The sequence below is a fragment of the Penicillium odoratum genome (genome assembly GCF_028828045.1).
Source record: "Penicillium odoratum strain IBT 22623 chromosome Unknown utg000004l_segment0_segment0, whole genome shotgun sequence".
Taxonomy (NCBI): Eukaryota; Fungi; Ascomycota; class Eurotiomycetes; order Eurotiales; family Aspergillaceae; genus Penicillium; species Penicillium odoratum.
Genome location: NW_026643146.1, coordinates 2,533,061 through 2,550,042, shown reverse-complemented (window position 1 = coordinate 2,550,042; position 16,982 = coordinate 2,533,061). Strand labels below are relative to the sequence as shown.

The 16,982-nt window shown below is 48.6% G+C and overlaps 4 protein-coding genes across 4 annotated transcripts; 2 read left to right on the top strand and 2 right to left on the bottom strand.

The window, feature by feature from the left end:
• Positions 1-1,595: 1,595 nt before the first annotated feature.
• On the bottom strand, positions 1,596-2,130 carry N7520_005224 (uncharacterized protein; the record flags this gene model as incomplete). The annotated part of the gene is made up of 2 exons (XM_057139158.1): positions 1,596-1,725; positions 1,787-2,130. The coding sequence occupies 2 exons, from the start codon at positions 2,128-2,130 to the stop codon at positions 1,596-1,598; spliced, it is 474 nt and encodes a 157-aa protein (XP_056997365.1).
• Positions 2,131-4,550: 2,420 nt separating this feature from the next.
• Positions 4,551-6,424, bottom strand: N7520_005223 (acetyltransferase SAS4-like domain-containing protein; the record flags this gene model as incomplete). Its single annotated transcript, XM_057139157.1, has 2 exons — positions 4,551-5,587; positions 5,638-6,424. 2 exons carry the CDS (start codon positions 6,422-6,424, stop codon positions 4,551-4,553), a joined length of 1,824 nt encoding a protein of 607 aa, XP_056997364.1.
• A 955-nt stretch (positions 6,425-7,379) lies between these two features.
• Positions 7,380-8,318, top strand: N7520_005222 (dihydrodipicolinate synthase family protein; the record flags this gene model as incomplete). The annotated part of the gene is made up of 1 exon (XM_057139156.1): positions 7,380-8,318. The coding sequence occupies one exon, from the start codon at positions 7,380-7,382 to the stop codon at positions 8,316-8,318; it is 939 nt and encodes a 312-aa protein (XP_056997363.1).
• Positions 8,319-8,784: 466 nt separating this feature from the next.
• On the top strand, positions 8,785-10,584 carry N7520_005221 (beta-N-acetylhexosaminidase; the record flags this gene model as incomplete). Its single annotated transcript, XM_057139155.1, has 1 exon — positions 8,785-10,584. The coding sequence occupies one exon, from the start codon at positions 8,785-8,787 to the stop codon at positions 10,582-10,584; it is 1,800 nt and encodes a 599-aa protein (XP_056997362.1).
• Between the last annotated feature and the right edge of the window lie 6,398 nt (positions 10,585-16,982).

The window sequence follows — 16,982 nt, the reverse complement described above, 5'->3', positions numbered from 1 at the left end:
AACCATCAAAAAAAGCTCTGCGACGGAGTCTGAAAGGCTTGGTAAAACTGGGGAAACCAAAGAAAAAAAAAGTTTCTGCGCCGATGCCGGCGTGGCCAATACTGATGCTTTACTTTGTGCTTTTATGCTTGGGATTTTGGTAGGAAATCGGAATTCGGCTTGGGCTTGATCCACGTGGCGACTAGCTTCTTGCGGCGCTTGTTAGCTTGAAATCCCTGCAGAAGCTAAACCTTATTGGATCAAGTCAGCCCTGTAGGTATAACTGCACTGAGAGGACATGCACATGGTCTATCCGACTCTGTCGCAATATAGTTTCCAGGTTAATTACTAAAGGAAAACTCATCAATGCAATACTGTACCCGATGTCCCTGCCAGTGGCGCATCACAGTCCATGGGATACTGCATTTTGACCACAGTAGATTCGTCACCAGCACGGAATCAGGCCAATCGGATTGTTTTGTTCTAGGTATTCTTAAATGAGGGCTACCGAAGATGAAGCAAGTATCGGTCCGTTGAGATGACCTGTGGAAAAAGGATGAGAGGTTTCCATAGCTGGTAGTCTTTGTTCTCCCGCTTGCTAAGGATCGTGCGTAGGTCTATCATCCTGGTGTGATGTTCGTCTTGATGTGGCGTGGGTCAGGGCATGTGCCGAAGTTCTACCGAGGACTGGGATACATTTCTACCTCCAGATCCAGTTGGTGCAAGTTATATAGAATGCTATACATTATACCTTTGTCTCGAGAAATCAACAGTCCTTTAACTTGTCAACTTTCCTAACCTCTCTGCATCACCATAGATCAAACCGAACAGCCTCTTCAAATGATGTCTTGCTCTACATCGGATTTTTTCCCTCGCCAGTAGTTAGCCAGAATTCATATTGGGGAATTCGTACAAATCCATGCCTGTGGTTTTTTCTTTTGCTTATTCACGAAAACCTGACCTCATCGTGTTTTTACTGCGGTTTGAGCATGGTTTGGTAAGGCGCAGAGCCGAGCGGGCGTGGTGATGGTGCATAATACTGTGCATAACGGGCGGCACGGGCTATTACTGAACAAATTATACTGTTGATGAAACCAAGCAGTGCCCCAAATTATGTTAGGTCTATTCAGCTTTGTAACCATGCATTTGGATATAAGAATTGTATGGGATCAACATTTACGATCATCTCCGTTTTAGGACTATGTGCAGCTTTCTTTAACAGGTCTACCGTCAATAAGGACAGGTTAAGAATTTGAAGGTTCATTCTTGTCCCTATGGGAATAGTAGTGAAGCAGAAGCGAAAGGTCGTCTAACTGTCAAGATTTCCCAAGTAGACGTCAACTCAAGGGGGTCCCACGGAACGCTAAAGGTGTTGAACACTAATATATAAGACACCCATAAATTACTCAAATCGCTGGACGCGCCAGATTCCTCAGAATCATCACCAGGTTATAGGTCGGTGCTTCATATTGCTTAACTCGAGGCAAGGTCCTGGATGTTCAAGAAATTTGTGGGGACGGGTAAAGAAAAGTGAGATGAGATAGTATGAAGATGGTTTGGTGATCGTCTAGGGAAGTTATGGTTGGACAAAGAAACCTGTAACAAAGAAAAAATGCCTAGGGCCACCCGAACGCCTTTGGAGATTGATTATTGATTTTCAAACAAGAGAAAGTTTTGTCGTCGCCAGCAAGTCCATAGACTTGGCAGTCCGCCTTGCTGCATTTCTTGCGTTCTGATGAACCATGCCTGAATTAAATTAGAATTCGAATCAAGTTCCAAGGGACTTTGGAGGAACTTATCCATATACCCTAGGGCCTGCGGAACACCAGTTAGGGCCAGATCCGTCGCCTTTACTTCCATCATCACGATATTCACCGCTAGGTCATCGTCATCTCCATACCAGACTGTATAGTCTGGGCGGCCAGTAAGCTTGACCTCCTTTCCGTGGAACATCAGTCCCTCTTTGGACCACTGACTTTCTTTGTGCACGCTGGTTGGGGACTGCAGGGGGCTCGATGTACAGAGGCTTCTCGGTAAGCATACATCAAAACCAGATTGAGCTTCCAACGTATTTGCTTCGTTCGATTTCGTTGAGTTGTAGTCACTTTCCCAAATGCCGCAGAGTAGTTGAACTGCCAAAGCGAAAGGCATTAAGAAGCCATTGTTGGCTGTATTTCGCCGCTAAGCACCAGCCACAACAAGCCATGATCCAACATCAGCGGCGACATAGGCTGCAACTATCACCAGTGCATATTAAATAAGCTTGTAGAGCAGGACCACGTATTCTTGTTCTAGCACCCTCGCGGCTTTCTTTCGTAATGCCAGTCAAAAAAAGTAGACCACGCTGGTTGCGATCGGTTCTGATGCGCTGGTCTCTTCATCCAGCATGTCGTATCCTTATCATATCCAGCGTGGCACGTAGCAATCCCACTACTGGTCACAAACACTCAACATGATTTTCCTTTCCAACAAGATCCCCAGAGTCGATCATTCCTCCACGCGGAGTCCTCGCATAGAAGTGTCTAGCAGAGTGTTTCTCTCCAATGGCACTAGATTTGCTGCGTGTTGAGCTTGACCAGAAGCTGTTGAAGACCGGTCTGTTTCGCGGACTGGAAGGTCAAGATCCTTGATATGCTCTGTTTTTCCCGTACTACCATTTTCGCTTCAACACTGGTGCCTGAGCCGAAAATTGTAGTAGTCACAATTTGTGCGTAGCAAATATATCGCCCCTAACAACATGAACATAAGACAGAAAACCGAGAACCCAAAACCAGCCACAATCCTGATCCATCGCGTGTTGTTCTGACCCGATCCATCCCTTCGTCCTTGTCCTCATCGCTTGATGGTGAACAATAAACGTCGCGAATGTTATGCCTTTGTGTCCGACCGCGGTATGTCTGCGCATTTCGCCATTGACCGACACCGATCGTCGTCCATTAAAATGCCTTCCAAAGAGGCCTGCTGTTGCGAAGCGATAGCCAAGTACCAAAGCCTAATCAGTCCTCTTGTATCCTTCTTCCGGTTTTCTAACTGATGGTTCTGGACGCAGTTCGGTCGCATAGTAAGCAGGTAGTCGTCTTTGGACTTAGGCCAGAAGCGTCGACCGCCCACGATCCAGCTCGGCGCTGGATCTCCATCTAGCTTCGATGCTAGGGACTCGTCTTGGCAAACCCTTGATCAGAAGTTACAATCATCGTGGAATTCAGAGAATTCGCTCGGACCCTGATAATATGCTGTTCCCCGGCGTCTTATGGCTTCCAACCCATGTTGCCATCAAACCATTCCGTACATGGTCTTGCCATGTATTGAGATCCTAAGAATGAAGTCAGTCTTCTGAAGTCAAAGTTCAAAGATGTGAAACGTACAGACAGTATCAGAACCTCCTGCTATCTCTTCTGAAGGCTCCATGGCAAGCCTGAGCAAGAGGTGAAGAAGAGGACGGCTCCGCCTGATTTCCTCGTGGATGCGGCACTATCAATCGAATTGGACTTTCCTCCTTCCTTTGTCCAAGTTCTTGAATGTCCCTGACTTCCATTCAAGTGAGTTTGGCTTCTGAGGCGAAATACATCATCCTTGTTGGAATCGGTATATGAGTTTCCATGTCAGCTAGCATGTAGCGTATCATATTCCATCTGCAACCCTTCTGAGTAGAGGATGATAGATGAGGCCATCATGTTTGTTGAGATCCCGAGGGTATTCCAGATGCCCATCAACGTTGGGGTTTTCGGCTCAGACCTGAAGTTGCATCCGTTGGATATCTCAACGAAATCACTAATAGAACGAGTGATGCCTCAAGCTCACAACCCATTTTCGTTTTGTTTCGATGATTCCGAGGTATGAATAGAATCTCGGAGGTTGAATTTTCTTGAGTTGCGGGTGGAGTTTGCAGCGACAGAGTGATTCCAAGGTTTCTGGGTTGCTCAGCATGTTCGAAGGAAGTAAGGTCACTTTTGAAATCTTTTGAGATCTCCATACCCCAAATGAGGAGTGGAGTGGTGATGAGGAAGGAAGAAAGATTTCAGAGAAAAAAAACCTTTTTAGTAAAAATTTCTTCGAGTAATCGGATTCGAAGATAAAACTGATTACTATTGGCTCAGTCAATACCTACTCGCCGACCTTTCATGGCCTAATTATACAGCATGGTATGTAGCGTGTTCTGTGAACAAACGTAAGCCCATCGTATTCTTCGTGCTTGTCATATACAGCGCTCTGTTGGCATCCTATCTTCCCCTTAAGCTGCTTCGAACAGAAGTTGCTGGTACGTAGCATTAGATTGGGCGACTAGAAGCTTTCGTTATAAGAGTTCTAGGATGCTTCGATGAGATGCAGGATGCATTCAACAGTACATCACTTTAGATCATGACTGCACAACTACTTGGTTATGGGTAACAATTTGTAACAATTTCCATTGATAACAGTTCCTTTCACTTTACAAGGTAACATCACTCGTCCAACGCCATCAGACCCAACCTGAAGAAACCAACACCATGCCGAACGCCGCAATGCGATAGTATCATACAAAAATCGTACAGAGGCAATGTGCAAACACAAGCCGCAATCCACGCCACTGCTCACCCATGACTTCGTCGTTTCAGTAAACGTCGCTGTCGCTGCGAAGCTTGGAGAGCTTCTTCGGTAAGAAGATCCTCGGGTGGCTGGAATTCCCAGTCACCTACTCGAGGAATGGGGTGACCGAATGCCAGGACGGGGGTTGTGCGCTCCTCGAAGTTCCCTGGCATTGCAGAGAGGGCGGTTTCGCGTTCGTCGGGATCGGAAAAGAAAGATGTGAAGGGTTTGTCATCAGGCGGAGGAAGGAAGAAAGGGACTGGGTCAGTAGGTGGGGAGGAAAAGGTAGGGTCATGGGCTTTTGGTCGCTTTGTGGAGCTTTTATCGGTTGGATGGCGATCATCTTCATCTGCAGGCTTGAGCTTGCGAGATCCTGAGATCGATTTGCGGTTTTTTGCTGCTGAATCGGAAGCTGAGCGGGCTTCTTGATGTAGTTGGCGTGCGGCCCAGGCATCCACATCATTGGGGTCGGGAGTGCTGGGTGGGACTCCCGGTGAAAGGGAGCTTTCCTCCGCTTCTTCGGCCGGACGTGAACGCTTCCGTGAACGTCGGGACTCGGCCTCATCTGTAGAAGGATGTGACTTTTCTTTAGCAAGCTTACGTCGCCTCTCTTCGTCTTTCCAGACTTGGAACTTGTTTACCAAGGCCACCAGCTCTTGGATGAGAATCTCGCGTTTTGGCTCGTAGAGCTTCTTCTCGCTCTCATGAACACCGGTTAGTCCCATTACACGCAGCCAATCTTGACCGCGTAGTTCTTCCAGTAGGCGATCTACCTGCTGCTTTTCGTGCTGTGCACGATCTCGCTCGATGTTTCGCAGCTGTTTCTCCTGGCGTTCAAACCGGCGATGCGAACGGAAGTATAGTTCTTCGCAGAGAGGATCATCTTCAGGTTGTGAGACAGGGATCGGGAGCGAGATCACCTCGCAATTGTAAAGTTTCTGCAGCGGATTCCCAAATGGCATGGGGTCTGGGGTAGAAGGAAAAGGTAATGGCTCGGAAAGGTCGTCTATTAATGTGACATTTGTATTGGCGGCAAGTGTTTCTACTTCACGGGAGTTAGTGATGATTGTCAAAAATTGGGGTTAGACCTACCAGGCTTTGATTGATCGAGACTGATGATCTGCTCATAATTGTAGAAGTACTGGGCAAGTTCGCTCTTACGAGAACCAGTGTCTGCGGAGCGCAGCGACCGCCTTTCTGTTCCTGTCGGCGCGGGCACAAGCTCATTCTCAAGAAGATCAAGTTCACTCCTGCGCGTAGGCTGCGATCGTGTCTCAACGACCGGGCTCGTGGGAGCCGGCTGTGCCTCTGATTCTTCTTGCTTGATTGTGTGGACCGGCTCTAGGGGTTCGTTATTGTGTCGGGTGCTACGGGTAGTCGCAGGGGACTTGGGCTTCTCGAATTCGGGCGCGTGGACAGACGCCCTAGATCGTGGTCTGATAGTAGTCGGGGCGGGGGAGATGGTATCCAATGGGTCTGGAGACTCACGGTCGTCGTGCAGATGATGAATCGCAGGGGTGTTCCGATCGGGCACACGAGGCGACCCAGAAGATCTATTACCGTTTATATGACGGCCGGGTGTTTTCAATTGATTGGACGCGATAGAGTCCGCCGAGGCAGAGGAGTGGCCGCGAGCGCGTGTCGTCGCAGTCCGCGGGCGCGTGGCGCTCAAGGGAGGATTTGCGGAGCGAACTTTCCCGACCGGGTGGCTCTCCTGGGTTGTCGTCGTGTCGAGGCAGTCTGGAGAACTCCTTCGACGGCGCAAGCCATATTCCTCTAGGGTTCTCTGTTTCTTCATCGGCGGGGGGCGACCGTCATTCCCCAAGTGGTTGGGGTTCCGTCGCACAGAGCGGAGAGACGGCCGCGACAAGAGGGCCATTGCTGAGGGGTGGAGAGGTTTCAATCTCGAGTCATAGTGTGGGTACTGATGGACGGAGGATCTTGGAACCTTGGAAGTTGCTTGAGTACAGGGTCAGTGAGGGCGGGAAGGTCGCCCAGATGCCGGAATGAAGTCGGCTCGTGGTGGTTCAGAGCGTAATGCGAGGAAGAGGTTCTTGGCGACCAAATTCTATACAAGTTGCGACAGGGAACCATTCAGATGCGAAGGAAATTTGTGAATCTGTACACTTATTTACATGTTTCGAACAATCAGGCTTGAATTCCTATTTCCAATTCTCATTAAATCCTGAAATTCCAAGATGCCCACATGTGAACTACTTTACGTGCAGCATTTGAGACAAATATATATATATTCGTGATTTGCACACCTGGACGGTTGCTAACATCATAACGAATTTCGGGTCGACCTTTCTACAATGAACACCAGCTACACACGTGGGCTTCAGATTCGATCTTTGGTCATTTCTATTCAACTTCATAAAACGCCAGGTTTCATATAAACTCTGTCCATGTCCAATACCCGACCCCCACGTCTCGAAGTGGGGGATTCCCCTCATCGAGTCTTCAACTGAACACGTTGATGTTCATCAAAACTCCAGGATTTTCTACGGATATCACTTTCCTCCACGAAAATCCCTCCGAGCCTAACAGAATCGGAGAATCGGAGAATCCGAGTGCAATAAATTAGACTGACTATAACCCCGCATAAGGCGTGGGGGAACCGAATAAGTTTCTCTCCACAGAAGTGTGGATGACAAACGGAGGAACATGAACGGCTAATCATATCAAACCCTGTGGACGTGGGGGTTGAAGATCATCCCCAGGTTATTTAGCTGGTCCTTTTCCCCAAAAACAATGTCTGATCATCTTTCCTAAATGTCAGTGACTTCCCCTGGGAGTTCCTCAACTCAGATGCTAACTTGTCTAGATTCACAATGACAGCCAACGGTACTAAGCGGAATGCCCTCTCTAAAGGAGTCTACGTGCCCACAGTGGCATTCTTCAAGCCAGACGAAGAGGTAGACCTGGCGACCACTGAGAAGCACGCCGCATACCTAGCCCGGAGTGGCGTTACTGGCCTGGTCACCCAGGGCAGTAATGGTGAAGCAGTACACCTGGACCGCGAAGAGCGCAAGGCCATCACAGCCGCAACACGTCGTGCCGTGGATGCTGCAGGGTACCCATCACTTCCTGTCATTGCTGGGTGCGGTGCCGCGTCCACCCGCGAGACTATCCAGCTTTGCAAGGACTCTGGTGAAGCAGGCGCCGACGCGGTGCTAGTCCTACCTCCCAGCTACTACAAGGCTCTTGTCAGCAACGAGGCTCTCCACGCACACTTCCAAGCTGTGGCCGATGCGTCGCCAGTCCCCGTTCTCATTTATAATTTCCCCGGCGCCTCATCCGGGCTGGACTTGTCCTCGGACGACATTCTTGCGCTGTCCAAGCACCCCAACATTATCGGATGCAAGCTCACCTGTGGTAACACTGGCAAGCTAGCTCGTGTCGCTGCCTCTTCCAAGCCGGAGTTTTTGACTTTTGGTGGATCGGCTGATTTCACTCTTCAGACTCTCATTGCTGGTGGTGACGGTATCATCGGTGGAGTTGCCAACCTCATTCCTCGGTCGAGTGTGCGTGTGATGGAGCTGTACCGCAGTGGAAAGGTTGAGGAGGCGCAGAAGTTGCAGGCTATTGTTGCGCGTGCTGATTGGGGTGCCATTCACGGCGGATTTGTTGCAGTAAAGAGTGCTTTGCAATCATACCGTGGATACGGTGGACTGCCCCGTCGTCCTTGTGTGGTGCCGTCCCAGAAGGTCATTGCGGCCATTCATGAGGAGTTCCGCGAGGGAATGGAGACGGAGAAGTCACTAGAGTAATTAGTACGGAGTAATTGAATGGGATGATACCTTTTACCCCGCTGTTATCTATACCCACATAGCTTGACCAATGTCACTGTTTCATTTTGTCGCTTTGACCAAATTTTAATCTCCGATTCTGATTCTGATTATGATCTTTGTGATTGTTAAGTGGAGAACCCCGATGTCGCATGTGGAGGTCGCACTTGACTGTTTACTAGTAAACAGTCTAAATAGGCTTAGTTAATGATAAACAAGTCCAAATAGGTTTAGTAAATATATAGATGTAACGATGGACTGGAACATTCAAAGGGATTGTGGATCTATTATTTAGATAGCTTAGGACTTGATTATCCTCATTTACTCGTGCATGAAGTACATACCAGGAGGTGATCAGCGTCGATCGGCATGCTACTATTCTCAACATAAATATCCCCCGTCGCATTTTTTACTGACTTTTCCTTATCCTTCCACTCTCTCATCCATTATGAAGTTCTTCTTGGTCATTGGGGCATTGAGTGCCTTGACCGCGACCGTCTCGGCCGTCAAGGTGAATCCACTTCCCGCGCCCCGCAACATCACCTGGGGCTCGTCGGGTCCGATTTCCGTCAAAGAGCTCTCCTTGCGTACCACCGACGCCCAAGGACACACCCATCAAATTGTCAACAAAGCTTGGGAACGTGCCTGGGCCACCATCAGTACCCTCCAATGGGTTCCCGCCGCTACCGAAGCTTCAATCTCCTCTTTCCAGCCCTTCCCGACCGGCGCGGGCTTGACCAAGACCAAGCGCAGTGCCAACCCAATCAGGTCCATTCAGCTCACCCTGGTCGATGGTGATGCCGATCTTCAGCACGGAGTCGATGAGTCCTACACATTGGAGGTGTCCGAGTCTTCTGGCAGTGTCAAGATCCACGCGCAGACTGTCTGGGGTGCCCTGCACGCGTTCACAACTCTGCAGCAGCTCATTATCTCCGATGGAAATGGTGGTCTGATAATTGAGGAGCCGGTTCTCATCCAGGACGCGCCTCTCTACCCGTACCGTGGCATCATGATTGACACGGGCCGCAACTTTATATCCTTGCCCAAGATCTTTGAACAAATCGATGGCATGGCTCTGTCTAAGCTCAATGTGCTCCACTGGCACCTGGACGACTCCCAGTCCTGGCCTATGCATATGAACTCCTACCCTGAGATGGTCAAGGACGCATACTCGCCCCGGGAAACATACTCTACGAATGATATGCGTAGCGTGATTGCCTATGCCCGCGCCCGTGGTGTGCGTGTCATTCCCGAGGTCGACATGCCCGGTCACTCGGCCTCTGGCTGGCAGCAGGTGGATCCTGAAATTGTGGCTTGCGCCAACTCCTGGTGGTCGAATGATGACTGGACATATCACACCGCCGTGGAGCCGAACCCTGGCCAGCTGGATATTATCTACAACAAGACCTACGAGGTTGTGGCCAACGTGTACAACGAGCTATCAGGAATCTTCACCGACAACTGGTTCCATGTGGGTGCCGACGAACTCCAGCCCGGATGCTACAACTTCAGCACCCACGTCACCGAGTGGTTCCTGGAGGATCCCTCCCGTACCTACAACGACTTGGCCCAGTATTGGGTTGACCATGCCGTGCCCATCTTCCGGAATGTCAGCCCCGATCGCAAGATCATGATGTGGGAGGATATCACTCTGTCTACCGAGGCCGCACACGATGTTCCCGACGACATTGTCATGCAGACCTGGAACAACGGCCTGACTAACATCCAGAACCTCACTGCGCGCGGTTACGATGTTATCGTCTCCTCCTCCGACTGGCTGTATCTAGACTGCGGCCACGGTGGGGCTATAGGCAACGACCCCCGATACGACGTGATGTCCAACCCAAGCGGCGACGTGACCTTCAACTACGGCGGCGCCGGTGGTTCCTGGTGTGCCCCGTACAAGACCTGGCAGCGCATCTACGACTACGACTTCCTTACGAACCTCACCGATACCCAAGCCAAACACATCCTCGGCGCTGAAGCTCCTCTGTGGTCAGAGCAGGTTGACGATGTCACCATCTCGAACCTCATGTGGCCCCGTGCTGCTGCTCTCGCTGAGCTCGTGTGGTCCGGCAACCGCGACGAACATGGCAAAAAGCGCACCACCCTCCTCACCCAGCGCCTGCTTAACTTCCGCGAATACCTAGTCGCGAATGGTGTCATGGCCACAGCCCTAATGCCCAAGTACTGTCTGCAGCATCCGCATGCCTGCGACTTTTACTACAATCAGAGCGTGATTACCTGATTGAAGTACTGTTTCTGTACATACCTACATAGCTTAGGATGGACAGCCAATAAAATTCATAATTGGATACTCATTTGATACCTGACCGCGTACCTCTTACCACGAATGAAAAACTGGATCGCTCAGTCTAGCATGGAAAGCCAAAAGGTACCACACAAGATCACGAGGAGGCATCTCACAGATCTCGTGTTTCAGAATCCACCTGCCCAGTCCAGTCCATATCTCCACAGGTCGTGCAACAATCTGAAGCAAGAGATCTTACCTCTTACTCGGGCTTCCCGACGTAAGATATTATGCACATGTGCTACGATAACACTTGGGCCGTAGCACGGAGTACCCGCTGCATCTCTGTCATCTCCTTCAAATACTTAATACAAGTACCAGATATTGCTAGATTCTGTCATCGCAGATTCGTCTTTACAAGATTTTCAACCTCTGTGACACAAATTGCAAAACCGGCGTCTGTAATATAACATATCCTGGATGGCACATATACGCACAGGTGCGAGATGACGCGTATCATTTGATGACTATGTGCTATATGCGCCGCGTTATGTGCATATGTAACCTGAACCGATCCATGGATCTGATATTAGAAACCAATGCTAGACATTCAATATTGAATATGTAGTGACAGTGCCTCAATTTTGGACATAAGTATAACGTCAATAGTCCGATTCTGTGCTGTTCTTTTCGACATCCCCGGTCGTACACATGCAGGGAAATCTATCGGTAATGATCGGGTACCACTTGGATCTGTTCGGTGGATCGGGATCTTATTTCTTGGGTAGCACACGAGGTGGCAGGGTTTTCAGGTTGGTGAGATAGTGATTTTCCCTTATAGGTATGTACTATACTATACATCTATTGAAAGTAAGTGAAGAAGTTTGCTTTGTCGCTTCTAGTTGAAAGAAAACCTAGACATCGGATTATTACCCGTTGGCGATATTTGTCCTATTAATGATGACTTCCTAGGTTGACGTCTCTATCTAGTTTGGCTTGTATAACAATCGCTTTATGAACAAGGCAAGGTAATTGATCAGTCCTTTTCGCCTCACTTACTATTCCTATTGGGGAAGTCTGATCGCTTATTTTATCCATACTCGGACATGTCGTTGATTGCATGAATAATATCCTTTGCTGCGTAACCATCGAACCTAGAGGGGCATTTGATCCAATATTTCTTGCTTGGCTAAGCTTCTTGTACAGTCGAGTATATGCTGACTGTCAACCGGAACCTTGGAACCGTGGGTTACACAGCATCTACCCCTGGAAGTAGGGTCAATGCGCGATCCCCGGACCAGCCAGAATGAAATAAATAAAAACAGCTCCATATTGCATGTCAATGCGTGAATCCCTGACCAGCCACTGATTCCACAATGGAATCAATAAGAACAGCGTCACATTGCAGGTCAATGCCAAGTGCAATCCAACCATGGATTGACTTTCGATTCCCGAGGTCTTTCTATGGTTCGGTCTCCATAACATCGGACAGCTTCCAAGGTTCTGCACCCGCAATGATCAACGGTACACGATAAGCACTTAGCGCGAATCACCGATCGCAAATGCAAATCTACGATTTATACATGCCTAAGATTTGACAAGATCCCCAGATCCTCCGAATCCAAGTGATCAGACCCCGCAGAAACCTGGACGACCTGCAGCCAACACATCTGAGCACCAAACCATAGAACCTAAAGCAGACGCACAAAGCGCGAACCAGTTAGAATCCGCCCAGCAGGCCAATCCTGTATCCTGTATCCTGTACCTCATGCGCTCAAACAGAATTCATAAACCTGTAAAACTGGAATTGCTTAATACGTATTCCGTATGTCGCAAACCTTGCATTCCACAATTGCATCATTCACTTCCTATCCAGGTATTGCGGGACCATGAAGTACCCAAGCGAGACAAAGTGGCACAGTTTTGTGTCAACAAAATCCCAAAAACCAGTACATCGGAACTTCTGAACCCCACTGAATCGAAAAATGCCGTCCACCAAGATTTATGACGTCTATAATGACATGGCGGTAAGGCACAAGTGGAGAAAGCGAAGGAAATTTTTTGTGCGGATCGTGACACCGGGACAAGATTTGCACTGTCATCTCGGGGATGAAGATTCTGGGTTATTATAGGTTCCAGCTGTAGTATTGTGGGGACGGAGGATCCGATTGTGCCACGCGGATTGTGTTTCTGTGTCTGTATTGTATTGTTTACACTGCCCTGTGGACATGGTGTTTGTGGAGATGACACCCCACACGTCTAAGTTTTTTCTTTTTTTCTATTCCGTTGTGGATCTAAGGGAAGGGTGTTGTTACAGGATACAGTACCACGGGGACGAGAGAAATTCCTCCGAGCCCGTGGTTAAGCGATAGGAAATGACATGCGGAAGTTGATGGATCGGAAATAGTGGAGAAGAGAGCTATCGAGTCTCTGTCGATCATTTGGCGCTTATGCAATCTACTTCCCGAGATTCCCGCTCGAAATGTTTAATCAGCCGAATGTGATGGATGTGACAGGAGAATCATCACTAGCGGGTGATTTGCTGCAGATCGTTCACTTGTATTTTGCATAGATACAAGCCACACACCTCACTCAGGGACGAGCATTCAAGCTTCCTGTGTTGGATGCTATGACTCCCGGGGACCATCGGCGACCGACGTCAGGATTGAGGGTTTAGGAATCTCGAACTCGTGCCACAATTGTGAAACAGTCCTTCGATCGTTACACTGGGAGTACCATGGAAGACCGATTTCCAGAGGGGTGATGCGTGGCAAGACTCGAGTGCTTGGATCTAGACTTACAGTATAACCCGATCAGATTGATGTCGCAAAGAGCTGGCAAATAGATTAAATCTCAAGAGCGACCAATCCAGGACTAGTAGACGTATACGAGCAGGATATAACATTTCATACTCCGTAATTGTACAGAGTATCTGCTCGCCAGGAGTTCAGAAAGATATGAATCGACGCCACGATGTACTGCCGATCCTCCTCTCCTGCTTTGATAGGAAGGATGTGCACGTCTTCCCCTCCCTTGCACCTTATCATGCATCAATAGTGCGCGACACTGTACTTCTGATTGGGTATGTTGCTCGTGCATGTGCTATTCGGCACCTGGAACCTGATAGACAAACATGTTCGAGCGGAGGGATACTCGCTAATGCATGGAGAAAGCCAAAAGTGCAAGCCACAAAGGAAACTTGAGAGAGAGACACGGGGTAAAAGGAGGCAAAAGTGGCCGGGTATGGTACTGTAAATACATGTATTCCTTCACCCAGACTATCTCATCTTCATGATCATCACGGGAGGATCCGTACTATTGAATCGTGCAACTACATTCCCCCCTAGACCTAGACTGAACAGAAATAATGCGTTGTACAGCGAAGCTATTCCTTCAACCAAACCCATTTGGGTACTGTACGGATATATACCATATCCCACCCATAGCCAATCCCAGGCTATCCCGGCAAAATAAGCAAACATGAGACACGGGGAAAGGAATTCGCTTATCGCAGACTTTAATAGTTAGCCTGGGAACATAAGCGACCGTAGGTTGAGGAAAGCCGCTAGTCTGTTCCGCGAATCATGAACCTGTTTGGAAGTGTATTCACCTTATTCAGGGGGAATAGAGCGACCCGAACCGCCGATAACGACACGAGGTCATGTCAAATCAAATGTCAAATGCGAAAGGTCTGATATGGTCGGATCGACGGATGCATTGTCCTATCCGGTGCAGGCACGTAACAGAGTCCAAAGCCTAGACCTGGTTTAGCTCAAGTGGTGTTTTCCAAGGTTGTGGTTGACTTGTGACCTCGGGGTTTCTCCGATGGGGCCAAAGCCGGGGAGGGAGTCGGGAGCGGAGTGTTAATTCTGGAGGGAGTGGATACGACTTAATGTGAGATATACAGTGTAGATTGATGAATTTACATAGGTAAAAGTACCGGTGAATCGATAGATTAGACTCGCTTCTTGAAACAGCCACTCAAGTACTCCGTACTTTAAAGGCGTATGGGGCCACAGGAATGAAGGTTGACGTGCATTTGTCAGACGGAGGCTCTGGGATGGCGTTAATCACTCTAAATCCGACCAATTCAATAATGCTGACCGTGGACCCTACGTTTACTTCCTGTCAGACCGCAATACCAGTGAGACTCGGCCGAAGCGAGGGAACATTGGAATGCATATCAAAAAATAAAACGTGCTTACTGAACGGGTCAAGGCCTCCTTGCATGGGTGCAGCAGCGCGCAGCATGGCATTATTAAATCCTGAAACAGACGCAGGAGACGTTTCAGTGGCATATGATCCAAGGGAAATAAATATAGAATTTTAGAAATAAGCACAAGCAATACTTTTGATACTCAGTGTTGAATATGTGTGAGAATAAGATGGTTTGAATGTTGCACAACCACTATACCAAGACAGTCGACATAGACACCTAACATAAAACATAATCTTGGATAAAACTGTTACGCGTAACCAAGGATGAAAAACCGGGAACCCCAGACTAAGACACACCCGCTTACCACGAACTTCTGTTTTTAGATTTCCACTTTTTCCCACATGGAAGAAAGGGAATTCATCCAATGAGATTGAGGATAAAGAGTCTTCGCATTTGAAAGTGCGATGAATTCAATTACACATATACTCACCGACGGCGGGATATTGTTATATTGTTAGAGTTCCACGTAGAATATCATGGGTTTAATCCGGCGCGACCGTAGCTTCACCCACCGGGGAAAATCAATGAGAATCGAACAAATTAATTAAGTACTTTGTACTTCGTATAGCTATTTGTAATTCAAAATTAATTAGAATCTTCACATGGACCTCAACTTGACCTAAGCTCATCCCGACAATGTGGGTGAATGCTAGCGTAACAAACTATTTCCATAATCCACAGTTCAGGCCTGGAAAACGTGGCTTCGGGGTCGCCGGTTCATTTACTTTCTATCCTCAGGCTCCCGGATCCGAAGTATCGGGCAGGAACAAGTCTAATCATCCTTATATGCAGAGAGCCTCCTTATTGGGGATATAGTGGAGTGGATAGGATTGGATAATTGGAGATGGCTCCATCACCCTTTGCTTGGGATATCCCTGTTCCTGAACTCTGACTGGCTACTCTTACCTTCAGCCCTGTGTTTCAGGGTGGGACGTTTCCACGTTGGCATATCTCTCAACGGCTTTTGACATTTTTTTGAGTTATCCGGCACGAATGGGGTGAGAATACGAAAGTAAATAACCTCATCTCACCTTTCCATGTGGTCAAGCATTGGCGCCGGGATCGCCGACAGGTCATGCTGCGCCGCACTGGGGGGATAGATCATGCACTGGCCCACTTGGGAACCATGCGGTGGTCAATGATTGGATATGACAGAAAACTAGGAGAAGACCGAGTGTGGCTCAACATGTGGCTTGTAACTTTCGTATTTTTCTTTTTTTTTGCTTTTTCACGGTCTCTCCGTCCCTGCCGCTAGGGCTGCGGCATGGCGTAGTTGATGGTCGGCAATTTATGTACTTTGTTCTTCATGGCTTGGCTGAACATGTCAATACCACTTTGAGAATTAAGGGCCAAATTATCACGGAAACGCCGAAGTTGTCCCCAGTCATCTTTGGAACATGTGGAACCGATCAAGTCGTCTCGTCAGGACGGGAAGTAATAGAATGAATTAAAGGAGAAAATGGAAGAGGATAGGACCTATCCCATGGACAAGGATAAAGTGGTCCAGATTACAATCAGCATGCGGCTCTTCCACTCAGAGGCCAGCACACCGAAAGACCACGGACAATGATCGGCCACTATACAGTTCAGGAAGGTTAGCGTGGCTCCAAGAAAAGTCACTCGCGAACCCACCAAGGTCCGCCCGTCTGCCGTCGGAAGCCATCTGTGCCCTCGATTGGGACGAGCAGTTCGGGGCCTCATTTCACCTCTCATTTGCTGTCATCCAATCAAGCCCCACAACGCGCCATGCACGCCTGCCAAATGGTGGTTCTTGTGGGGAAAGATGGCCCGTCAAAGATCGGCAACCCGAACCTATGGAAAAATTACTGTATCATATACGCACGATCTCTGTGTGCTCCGGTGATCCACTGGCCTTCGGTCTTCCCCCTTTTCCTGCATGGATTGAGTATGAGTACCCCGTACCATGTATGTCGCGTACCAAGGCCTAGACACACTGTATCTCAGATGTATGTAGTGTCACCTGGCATCTACTCCGTAAACCAGATCATCCTGGTATGACAAATTTGAATCCCAAGAACTCGGAACAAAACTCACGGACCTACAAATTCTGATAATTGGGAATACGGAGGGGAAAAGGAAAAAAATGTCATCGACAGTTATGGGGCGCCCTTCCCGTGCAACGATCTTGACAGGTAAATCGAACCCATAAGGCTAT